General features: G+C 37.2%; 1 protein-coding gene and 1 long non-coding RNA gene across 2 annotated transcripts; both read right to left on the bottom strand.

Annotated features, from left to right (window-relative positions):
• Positions 1–4,612: 4,612 nt before the first annotated feature.
• On the bottom strand, positions 4,613–5,819 carry LOC104437144. Its single transcript, XR_005546807.1, has 2 exons — positions 5,611–5,819; positions 4,613–5,135 (listed from the first exon to the last, which is right to left on the bottom strand). It is a non-coding gene; the product is annotated as an uncharacterized LOC104437144 (long non-coding RNA).
• A 4,277-nt stretch (positions 5,820–10,096) lies between these two features.
• Positions 10,097–11,324, bottom strand: LOC104438153 (major strawberry allergen Fra a 1.08). Its single transcript, XM_010051267.3, has 2 exons — positions 11,101–11,324; positions 10,097–10,616 (listed from the first exon to the last, which is right to left on the bottom strand). The coding sequence occupies exons 1-2, from the start codon at positions 11,249–11,251 to the stop codon at positions 10,204–10,206; spliced, it is 564 nt and encodes a 187-aa protein (XP_010049569.2). The 5' UTR covers positions 11,252–11,324; the 3' UTR covers positions 10,097–10,203.
• Between the last annotated feature and the right edge of the window lie 1,434 nt (positions 11,325–12,758).

Genomic DNA, 12,758 nt, shown 5'->3' with positions numbered 1-12,758 from the left:
TTGATAGATCATATTAAATAAATTAAAAATTTAGAGATCACATTATACATTATGTTAAAATTCATGAATTATTTGTATCATTTTTCCATATGAAAAAGCTTACATGAAAAGTCCCGACACATGGACATCAACCCTCCATAAATTTCGCCCATAAAGTAACTCCCGCTTAATTGCATGTGATAGAAAAGCAAATTGTTCCATTTACCTTAGAGCATCTCTCCTCCCATGGAGAGCTAAACCCCTCAAAACCCAATAAATTGCCCGTACAACAAATGATTCACTTTAGGATTAACTTTTATTTCAATCACCCCCTTCTTTTGCTAAAGCAACATAAAGCTTCCGCAGACCCTTTTTATTTTTTTATTTTTTATTTTTTTTTGAATTTTAACTTTGTCTTCATGGACTATGGAGAGAGGGAGGGAAGCTTTGGCCATTTTCCTTAGATGCATCTCTCCCTTGTTCAGCCTCCAACCTTTTGCAGCCCTCTCCATGCATTGACTGCTCTTTTGTGTTATTGTTGTGATATTATCTTGTTCCTAGTTTTGTCTGGTTATCAAAAGCAAATTGACAACTATGATAGGTCTCTTGTTTCTGATTGGGAATTATCCCCAGACAAATCCATTTTTCCCCGGCCAAAAGGTTAATTAATCGTTTGCATGAAATGATTCCAGAAGGATATTGCAATATAAGCATATATATGTTACCTTTTCCCCATTGTAAGCAAGAGCTTAATACATGTTTTTCTTGATCAAAGCTAGCCTATTTCTAGTTTCTTTTTCAAATGCTTTTCTTAGAATAGGCCTTTTGTGTAATATTGGCCTTTAGTGGGACCAAAAAACACAAGGAAAAAAGGGGTTGAAAAGTGAAAAGAAAAAAAAAAGTGGATGCTTTAGCTTATAAAGAAAAGCAAAGAGGAAAAGAAAAGAAAGAAAAAGAAAGAAAGGGGAAAAGAGAAAGAGCTTTGTGTGTACATGCCATGGGAGCCTCACTAGGCTGGAGTTACTTTGATTTGCAATGTATGGTAAGTGCTTGCGTCTTATTCTTCTAATCGGAGTAGTTTTTGGAGTTATGTCGTAGTTTTGGGAATTATGTCGTATATTCAAAGTTTTTGAAAATCAAGTTGCGAAATCCGATTACTGAGTTGTTGAGTTATGAGATTTCATGAAAATGGTGGGTTATGGTTTCGTGAAGCCATAGGGTTTGTCGAGAGTTGTTTTTGAGCAATAGTTTATTTGGAGTGAGAATCTTAGGATTTCACATTCACGTTCCGCATTGTGAATGGCTTAAATAATCACTTCAATGAACGATTTATTAGTGCATAGAAGTTGTTTTGTTCGCGTTTAGATGTAGTTTAGCAATTTTGTAGTTGAGGTAGAGTTTTACTTAGTTTTAACGTTGATTCTCGTTTAATTGATAGAATTATGAAATCATCAACCCGTTTAGCTACATGTTGGTTGATTTGGGCATTCATATGTGAGTTGTGCTATCTCTTCTTTGAATTAGTAAACTCATGTCTTAAAAATTATAGAAATTTGATATATTATAAGTTATTACAATTTGATATTTGTAAATGGTTTGCCAAATGTTTTTGGAAAGTTGTTGAGAAAGGTTATATGTATATGTATGAATTGATTTGTAAATATGGTTTATGAAGTGGATTCTGAAATGGTTTGTGAAACGTTTTATGATTTATAAAATGGCTTCCGAAATGGTTTGAGAAATGCCTTGTAAAATGTATTATGTTTGATGAATGGAGTTGAGAGAAAGATTATATGTTTGGTTTGTGAAACCATTTTGTGATACTAATTCCAAATTAGCTTGTGAATTGTGAAGGATACTGTTGTGAATTTGTGTTGGTACCTAATATCGCTATGAGCCCAATAAGGGGTTTTTAGGTATGCATACTAGTTAGGATAGTCTTGTGAGCTACCTACCGGCAATATAAGTGGAAACCTTGCCAAAGGTGAGCTTGGTTACCTTGTCATGGAGCATTATGCGTGATCGTGGTAGATATTTAAGTAGGGGTTTGGCCAATGGATGGACTATTGACATGTGACTTGATATTAGTTGATATAATGGACCATTGACATGGGTTTTTTTGAGATTGATTAATGGACCTAAACATGGACTTAACCATTGATGTTTGTCGTAATGATATTGATTTAAGGAGTATTTTTTTATATGTATATAGTTATGTTAGAACGATAGAACTCATCTTTATCTTATATGTGTATTATGTTATGAAATTGAGATAAATGAGTTTTAATATTATTTTGCAAAGTACATAGTGGATACTCGATCTACTTAGAAGATATGAGTACTACTCATTAGGCTAAGGTTACTCATTCCATTCATCTTTCATGCTTTTCAGGTCCTCAATTAGTGGCTATTAGAGTGAGAGTGTTATTCGGGAGATTTTGGAGTTGACTTTTGGGTAGATAGAGGCTACATCGTTCAGGTGGAAAGATAGCCGTCTTATTCCCTTTTTTGCTAGAATTCGAGGTGTGATATTTTGTTTCTTCAAGTTTATAATCTGTTTGATCGAGTGTCCTTTCCATTTGAATTGGTGGCTATCTTATCAAAAAGTTATTCTACAAGTGTGAACTCAACCACAAATTTGGGCCCCAAAATCTGGGTTAGGATAAATTTCTATGGTTTCATGTATACAATGTTTTCCATGTACTTCTCTTGAATGCTAAAACTGACGTAAGCAACGAGTGTAATTGGGGTAGGATCGTTACATACTTTGTTTGTGATGTCTAATATGATGAAATCATTTCTGAATTCACACACTTTTAAGTTAGATATCTTTTTTAAAAAAAGGACCGCTGCTAATGCAAAGTCGGTCTATAAATATCTTAAATTGCCTTTATATATGTCTATTTCAATGAATTGTAAAAGAGGTACGAGGGAAAGGGGTAACTATGGCTAGAGTTCTGTAGTCTCTGGTTCTAAGAAAAATCCTGTCAAATATTTTCTCTAGGTGTAGGTGTCGTCGACAATGAAATGGAAGAATTGCATTGGTTTCTTTTTTGCTTCTTCTAAAATATTTTACTTCTCAAACTCTCCATAGAGCTTCATGCTTTTTACTATTCTTAGGTTATGGTTGCCTGATGGTATGATTTATATAATTATGCTTCCCTTGTAGACTGCAAAAGCTATAGGGGCGGCCATCTAACCATTACTACAGTCAATTGGTTGGTTGCAGCTTGTTGTCGCTCGAGTTTAGGCCCTTTATATCTCTGCTTCAGATAATTTTTTGAGCTTGACAGCCTCTAAATTTGGTAAATGTTGTCTTCCAACAGATTGACAAGGCCACGCATGATTAAACTAGAGATTCTCTTCACGAGCGTCAAGCTGATGAAAGTGACGATGAGGACGAAGACATCGATCATGTCTTTTCCAGGGATGAGGATGAATCTGGACAAACTAGCAATGATACAGATGATGACTAGAAGCTCTAAATTTTAAGAGTTAGTCAACCTTGCTGGTGTTAAATTTGATTTATCGTGTTGCATCTTCATAAACTATGAATTGTTGGGGTAATTAGTGGGCAAAGAATAGGTGAAGGCTATAAGACTATTTTCTCTGATTCCATTTTCAGGTTAAAGTCTTATATTCCACTGCGAGAAGTGAGTTCCATACAGCTTCTTGTAGATAGACTATTTTGATATTTCGACTAAGAACCAGTTAAACATGATCCCCTCGGAGAAATTCATACATATGCTGCCAATTTCGCGCGCTCCACAAATTTTATGATCCCGATTGCATGTGCTCGTCTCAAGCAATCACCCCGACGGCAGAGACCACCATAGACTAGCAGTTGTGGAAGTGCTGGTTGCCCTGCAGCGGATTATGGCATCTCTATGTATACTTTTCCTGAAAATTGTTTATTCAATTATACAATCATATCCTCCGTTTATCAAACACTCTGTAGGACCGTTTATCTGTATCTGCCCTTGTATCCGGTGTGTTCGCATACAAGGAATTTGATACCAAAAATCCGCAGGACTTCTTGTTCGATCTTAATGTATCCCTTTCGACTTTATTTCTTAGCGATCGAATGCGGCGTAAGAGTAGAACATGACATTTTACCCTCGACGAGTTGACAGAGTACATGTCTCATTCTTTAGATATAATTCCAAAATCTGAGACCCAGAAACTTTAGATGACCATCTCACTGACCTGGGATGCTTTAGATGTCCTCACTTGGATTGCACCGCACGGCAACCTAAAAACCGGTCTGGCATTTTAACATCATATGCTGTATGCTGCATATCATTATCAAAGGTTCTAAATCCAATAATTATGTAAAGCGAAGTCAGCTAAAAGCCAAGAGATCGCTATTGAGACATCTGACAACATTAAAATGATACCATAGTTTCACACATAAAACATGGAATATGACACATAGAATTCCAAGTTCGTTCGGGTAAGAGAAACGACGAAAAGCAAAGCGAGTTCAAAAGGAAAAGCGAAAATGGTTGCTGTATTTGGTTTTAAATGATTCGTTCGATTTTGCAGGGTTTCAATACGTCCCGATCCAAATTAAGCTGCATATGTATCATGAAACTCAAAGGGGGACGCACGCAACTATCGAGACCGAAAGAAAAGAAAGAAAACGGGGGGCCGCACGCTACAATAATCACTCAATTGAGGACCACATCGGACCAAAGTTTATTCGGACAACACTTCATATGGGCTAGCGAACGAAGCAAGTACAGCCAATTTACGAGACATTTCCCAGAACCACCATCATATTGGCCTAAGACACGAGCAGTCCTCTCTCACAGGGTGACATCCCCTTGGCGGACACATACAGGATGGAAGAGAACTGAGTCTCACGGACTCCGCCTCCGCATGAGCCTGGATGGCCCTGAACATCACGGACGCCTTCTCTCTCATGGGCCTGATCATCTCCTCCTCCGTGATATCCCCTTGGCCGACGGTGAAGCACCTGCCCGCGTACTTACAGACCGAGCCACCCTCCAGGGGCAACGCAACGATCTTCACCTCATGGCTGGTTTCCTTGGAGATTCTGCTCTGCTCATCACGATCGATGGTCGAGTGGTTGTAGAGGAAGGGCTCCTGGTCCGGCGCTTTAACCGTGTACCTCACCGTCCTGCGCTGCCTGCCTATAAAAGTAACCAAAGTGACATTCACGCTAATCCGTCATATTTGTATTGAGGGTTCGATTTCCTTCGTTTCCGTTAGTGACTCGTTATTTTATTTATATTTATTTTCAAAACCTTTCCTTGTTTATTTATTTATTTATTTCATATAGTAAAGAAGGATGTATAATAGATAAAATCCTAAGAGCATTGAAAAATTACGCAAGTAAAAAGAAAGGCCATTTTATTTTTCGTGCCTAGGATTGCATCCTGGATCATTAGATAGGAATCCAAAAATAAGAGAGTACAAACAAAGAGATTGAGAGTAAACATTATACAATCTCCAATATCTCTTTTTTTTTTTTTTTGTTTCAATATCATCAGCACCAATCTTAGTGTTGTTGATCAGGTCATCTAGGGTCACGCCCAATTGTAATTGTAATGCAATACGATTGATATACGATTTTAATGGTAAGGAACATTTCAATTGACCAAGTACCTTCGACAGAGATCGTCTCCTGAATGTCAGCATTTGTGATGGCTGGAAGGAGGGTGTGGGGGAAGAAGCCCTTGGCTTCGAGAAAGCCTCACCAACCTGGCCTTAGGGATCGGGTGTGCGATCTCGGCCTTGTGAGTAACTTCTACCATCGATTGAATCTGAATAGAATTTGCTGAACTGAAAAGGGTATAAAAATCTCAAAAGAAAGAAATAAACCAATGAAGAGAAGGAGCTTTGAATGGAGGTGAAGTAAAAGGTCGATATTTATAGTGATAAGAAAAGGAATAATGACATAAATGATCTCAGAACTTTGATCAATGCGCAATGTGGTCCTTAAACTTTTGATTTGTTCAATGCGGTCCTTGAACTTTTCGTAAATGTTTAATATAGTCCATGAACTATTTGAAAATATTTAGTGTAATCCTTCATTAATTCAAGATCAGAGACACTGTTGAATATTTTCATATAATTCAAGGATTAGTTGAACATATGCCAAAAATCCAATGACCATATTGCACATTAAATTAAAGTTCATGGATCATATATATTATTTTTCAGTATAGACATCAACCTTCCAAAAGTTTCTCCATAGAGTTACTTCCGCTTAATTGCATGTAGTAGAAAAGCAAATTATTTATTTTCCTTGAAAGCATCTCTCCTCCCATAAAAAGTTGAACCCCTCAAAACCCAATAAATTACCCACACGACAAATGATTAACTTTAGGATTGAATTTAATTTAATTATCTCCTTTGTTTTGCTAAAACAGCATAAAGCTTATGCGATCCCATTTTTTTAAAAATTTTGAGTTTTAACTTTGTCTTCATGGACTCCGGAGAGAGGGAGGGAAGCTTTGGCCATTTTCCTTAAAAACATCTCTCCTTTGTTCAGCTTCTAACCCTTTACCAGGAAATGCTGACTGGTCTGCGTGTTATTGTTATCTTGTTCCTAGTTTTATCTGATTATCAAAAGCAAATTGACAACTATAATGGTCCCTTGTTTCTGATCGGGAATTATCCCGAGACAAATCCTTTTCTCCTTGGCCAAAAAGTTAATTAATCAGTTGCATGAAATGATTCCATGAGTATATCGCAATGGAAGCATCTTTATGTCAGCTTCCTGAGGTAAGCAAGAGCTTACTCCATGCTTTTCTTGATCAAAGGTTAGCCTATCTCTTGTTTCTTATTCAAGTGCTTTTCTTAGAATAGCAGTTTTGTTTATTCAAGTTTAGAATCACTGTGGTTGAGTGTCTTTTCTATTCGAATTGCTGACCATATCATCAGAAAGTTATTCCACAAGTCTGAGCTCAGAATCACAAAATTGGACCCCACAATCCGGGTTAGAATAAATTTCTATAGTTTCATGAATACATTATTTTCTATGTACTTTTGTTGAATGCTAAAACCAATGTAAGCGACGAGGGTAATTGGGGTTGTGTCATAATATATGCATTTCTTGTAAATGTCTAATACTGTTGTGATAGTCATGTGGAAATGATAGGATCTCACAAAGTAAGTCAATGCGAAAAAATTATAGAAATAAGTGAGGAATAATAGAACATCAGAGATTTACGTGGTTTGGTTTGAGTATCAGTATATACATACATAAAGAGAGCTAGTAGCAACAATCTATTATAATCGAAGAATTAGATTTATAATCACTCACACGGTCAGTATTTCTCACACTTAGATTTAAGTTTAAACTCAAAATATTTACAAATAAATACTCAATTTAGACGAAAACTCACCGCACGAAATCATTGTCTATTCATGTCGGTGCGGCCAAGAGACAACTCCTTCGTGCGTCCAAGTCCTCTGATCGGCTTCTTGAATCTTCTCTGGGCAGCGTCTATACCACCCACAAAGAACCCCCTGGCGGCTATTTCTCGCGCGGCTCTTTTTCACTCAAGAAAAATCCTTGATTTTCTTTTATTTTATTTCCTTTTGTGCAGCTAAAGGAGTCCCATGAATTACTCCTTTGTTGACCGACCAGTCACAGGATTAGGATTTGAAGAAGACGTCCACTATACGGACCTAAAGCGGATTTCCTTTCTTGTGCTATTTCCTTCAACAAAAAAGATATATTCACGATTAAATATGAAAAACTTATCCAAATAGTTCAAATATGAAAAAACTCATCCAAGCAGGTCATATTTAGCAAACGCTCAAACTCGATTCATAATTTAACAAATATGATGAAATTATTTCCGGATTCACACACTTTTAATTTTGAAATCTAAAAAAGAAAAATGTCTATTGCTGATGCAAACTATGTTCATTAATATCTTATATCGCTGTTATACATGTCGATTTCATTGAATTGTAAAGTAGTATGAGGGAAAGGGGTAATTATGGCTAGAGATCTGAAGAGTTTTGTAATCTCTGGTTCTAGGAAAAATCCTATCCATCTTTTCTCTAGGTGTAGGTTGCATGAACAATGGCCTGGAAGAATTGCATTGGTTTCTTTTTTGCTTCATCTAAATTGTTTTACTTCTCATACTCTCTATAGAAACTATTGGGTTTTGTCCCTGTGGCCATCCTTCCAACATGAAAGGGAGAGGTGTGGGTTGGAGTGTGGACAATTTAGTTTCAGGTGTGGGTTTCGATTCCCATGCTTTGTAAGGAAGCATGACAAAAGTTTAAGAGTGAGAATTAAAGTAAGAATAAAGTATGGCTAACAAAAAAAAAAAAAACTATCTATAGAGCTTCACCTTATTTATTGTTCTTGGGTTATGGTTGCCTGAGTGTATGATTTATATAATTATTGTTTCCTTTGCAGACTGCAAAAGCTAGAGGGACGGCAATTCAATCGTTACTGCAGTTAGTTGGTGGGCCGCAACTTCTTGTTGCTTGGGTTTAGGCCCTTTATGTCTTTGTTTCAGATAATCTTTTGAGTTTGACAGTCTCTAATTTTGGTAAACGTTGCCTTACAACAGATTGACAAGGCCACGCGTGATCAAACTAGAGATTCTCTTCACAAGCGTCAAGCTGATGAAAGTGATGATGAGGACGAAGACATCGATCCTGTCTTTTACAGGGATGTGGATGAATATGGACAAACTAGCGATGATACTGATGTTGAGTAGAAGCTCTAAATCTTAAGAGTTAGTCATTCTTGCTGGTGTTAAATTTGATTTGCCGCGTTGCATCTTCATAAAACTGTGGATTGTTGGGGTAATTAGCGGGTAAAGAACAGGGGAAGTGAAAGACTGTAAGACTTTTTCTCTGGTTACATTTTCAGGTTAAAGTCTCATATTTCACCGCAAGAACTGAGTTCCATAAAGCATCTTGTATATAGTCTATTTTGCAGTTTCGATTAAGAACCAGTTAAACACGAACAGCTCTAGTTTATATATGCAATTTACTGGAAGTTCTACTGCTGATCATGATCAAGAGTTCCCATGTGCTAATTCTGGCTTTTAATTTTCCATGCTCATTGCAAGTAGCCTTTATCTTCTAAACATCCGTTTGAGTTGGATTTATTTTTGCTGGTTTGTAGTGTGAAACTTGCTCATGATGGAGATGCTCGCTTGGGGCAACTCACTGGTCAAGTTGCAGCTGCCCCAGGAGAAATTCAGACATATGCTGCCGATTTCGAGCCCTCCACAAATTTCTGATCCCGACCACGTGTGCTGGTCTCAGGCAATCACCATGACGACAGAGACCACCATAGACTAGCCGTCGCGATAGTGGTTATTGCCTTACAGTGGATTATGGCATCTCTATTTATACTTTCCTGAAAATTATTTCTTCCATTATTCAATCATATCATCCGTCTATCAGACACTCTATTGATTGTTTATCTCTATCTGTCCTTGTCTCTGGTGTTTTCTCATACAAGGAATATGATATAAAAAATTTGCAGGACTTCTTGTTCGATCTTAAGACTTCATTTCTTAGTTCCCAAATGCAGCATAAGAGTAGAACATGACATTTTACCCTCCACGAGTTGACAGAGTACATGTGACATTCTTTAGATATAATTCCAAAATTTGAGACTCGAAAACTTTAGATGACCATCTTACTGAACTGGGGTGCTTTAGATGTCCTCACACCACGTGGCAACCTAAAAACCATTTTAGCATTTTGATATCATCTGCCGTATGCTGGATATGATTATCAAAGGTTCTAAACCCAGTGATTATGTGAAGTGAAGTCAGCTAAAGCCAAGAGGCTGCTTTTGAGACATCTGATAACGTTAAAATGATGCGGCAGTTTTGCACAGAAAAAGTGGAATATGATGATTGAATTCCGAGTCCGTTTGTGTCAGAGAACAAACAACGAAACGCAAAGGGAGTTCAAAAGGAGAAGCGAAAATGGTTGCTGTATTTGGTTTTAAATTATTCGTTCGATTTTGCAGGGCTTCAATACGTCCCGATCCAAATTAGGTTGTATGTATCAGAAACTCAAAGGGGGGCACACGCAACTATCGAGACCAAAAGGATAAAAAGAAAAGAAAGAAAACAGGGGCCGCACGCTACGATAATCACTCAATTGAGGACCACATCGGACCAAAGTTTATTCGGACAACACTTCATATGGGCTCGCGAAGGAAGCATGTACAGTAATTTTACGAGACATTTCCCAGAACCACCATCATATTCGCGAAACCACAGATCGCCTTGGCGGAGCGATTACTGGATCAGGACTACTGAGTATTCGGGATGCATTTCGCTCCGGATAATTCGGGACGGAATCCAGACAATCCAGAGGTTTCATGGATTTCGCCTCCGGATAATCCAGGATGGCCTTGAACATCACGGACGCCTTCTCTCTCATGGCCCCGATCATCTCCTCCTCCGTGATATCCCCTTGGCCGACGGTGAAGTACCTGCCCACGTACTTACAGACCGAGCCACCTTCCAGGGGCAACGCAACGATCTTCACCTCATGGCTGGTTTCCTTGGAGATTCTGCCCTTCTCATCACGATCGACGGTCGAGTGGTTGTAGACGAAGGGCTCCTGGTCCGGCGCTTTAACCGTGTGCCTCACCGTCCTGCGCTGTCTGCCTATAAAAGCAACCAAAGTGACATTTGCGCTAATCCGTTGTATGAGTTTATTCGTACCGAGGGTTCGAATCCCTCTCTTTCCATTTCCCTTAATGACTTGTTATTTTATTTATATTTATTTTCAAAACTTTTCTTTGTTTTTGTTTTTGTTTTTATTTTATTTCATATAGTAAATAAGGATGTACAATAGATAAAATCCTAAGTAAGTGCATTGAAAAATTATGCAAGAAAAAAGAAAAGCCTTTTTATTTTTCGTGCCTAGGATTACCTCCTGGATCATTGGATAGGAATCCAAAAATGAAGAGAGTGTAAACAAAGAGCTTGAAAATAAACATTACACAATCTCCACTTTTTTTTTCAACATCATGAGCACCAATCTTAGTGTTGTTGATCAGGGCATCTAGATCATGCCCAATTACAACCGTAATGCAATATGATTGATGTGTGATTTTAATGGTAAGGAACATTTCAAATGATCCAGTACCTTCGACAGAGATTGTCTCTTGGATGTCGGCATTTTTTATGGCTGGTAGGAGGGTGTGGGGGAAGAAGTCCTTGGCTTCGAGAAAAGCCTCGACCAACTTGGCCTTAGGGATCGGGTGCGTGATCTCGGCTTTGAGAGTAACTTCTACCATCGATTGAATCCGAATAGAATTTGCTAAATTGAAAAGGGTGTAAAAATCTCAAAAGAAAGAAAGAAAGCAATGAAGAGAAGGAACTTTGAATTGAATTTAGGTGAAGTAAAAGGTCGATATTTATAGTGATAAGAAATGGGATAATGATACAAATGATCCCAAAACTTTGATTCAATGTACAATGTGGTCCCTAAAATTTTAATTTTTCAATGTAGTCCTTGGAGTTTTGATAAATATTTAAAATAGTCCATGAACTGTTTGAAAATATTTAATGTAGTCCTTCATTAATTTAAGATCAGAGATACCGTTGAATATTTTCATATAATTCAGTGGCTAATTGAACATATATCAAAAGTCCAAAAATCATATTGCACATTGAGTTAAAGTTTATTGATCATTCGTGTCATTTTCTAATACGAACATCAACCTTCCAAAAATTCGCCATGGAGTAACTTCCGCTTAATTGCATGTAGTAGAAAAGCAAATTATTTGTTTTCCTTGAAAGCATCTCTCCTCCCATAAAAAGTTGAACCTCTCAAAACCCAATAAATTACCCATACGACAGATGATTAACTTTAGGATTGAATTTAATTTAATTATCTCTCTTCTTTTGCTAAAACAACATTAAGCTTATGCAACCCATTTTTATTTTTTATTTTTAAATTGAGGCGAGCTTTGGTCATTTTCCTTGAAAGCATCTCTCCTTTGTTCAGCCTCTAACCCTTTGCCAGAAAATATTGACTGGTCTGCACGTTATCGTCATGATATTATCTTGCTCCTAGTTTTGTCTGGTCATCAAAAGCAAATTGACAACTATGATGGGTCCCTTATTTCTGATCGGGAATTATCACAAGACAAATCTCTTCTCCTCGGCCAAAAGATTAATTAACCAGTTGCATGAAATGATTCCATTAGTTTATTGCAATGTAAGCATCTATATGTCAGCTTCCTGAGGCAAGCAAGAGCTTACTCCATGCTTTTCTTGATCAAAGGTTAGCCTATCTCTTGTTTCTTATTCAAGTGCTTTTCTTAGAATAGGAGTTTTGTTTATTCAAGTTTAGAATCACTGTGGTTGAGTGTCTTTTCTATTCGAATCGTTGACCATCTCATCAGAAAGTTATTCCACAAGTCTGAATTTAGAATTACAAAATTGGACCCCACAATGCAAGTTAGGATAAATTTCTATAGTTTCATGAATACATTATTTTCTATGTACTTCTGTTGAATGCTAAAATCAATGTAAGCGACGAGGGTAATTGGGGTTGTGTCATAACATATACATTTCTCGTAAATGTCTAATATTGTTGTAATATTAATGTGGAAACGATAGGATCTCGCAAATGAAATCAATGCGAAAAAATCAAGAAAATAAGGGAGGAATAATAAATCACCAGAGATTTATATGATTTGGTCCGAGTATCGATACTTACGTGCATAGAGAGAGCTAGTAGCACATAATCTACTACAATCGAAAAATCAAATTTATAATCGCTCATACGCTCTAGTA

The sequence above is a fragment of the Eucalyptus grandis genome, chromosome 1 (genome assembly GCF_016545825.1).
Source record: "Eucalyptus grandis isolate ANBG69807.140 chromosome 1, ASM1654582v1, whole genome shotgun sequence".
Taxonomy (NCBI): Eukaryota; Viridiplantae; Streptophyta; class Magnoliopsida; order Myrtales; family Myrtaceae; genus Eucalyptus; species Eucalyptus grandis.
Note: the sequence above shows the minus strand (reverse complement) of the source record. Positions and strands in the feature narration are given on the sequence as shown.

Excerpts from the sequence above, each read along its gene's own strand:
- LOC104438153 (XM_010051267.3), bottom strand. The coding sequence starts at position 11,251 with ATGGTAGAAGTTACTCTCAAAGCCGAGATCACGCACCCGATCCCTAAG. Across the intron at positions 10,617-11,100 it reads AGAGACAATCTCTGTCGAAG|GCAGACAGCGCAGGACGGTG; the intron begins GTACTGGATCAT and ends TTGCTTTTATAG.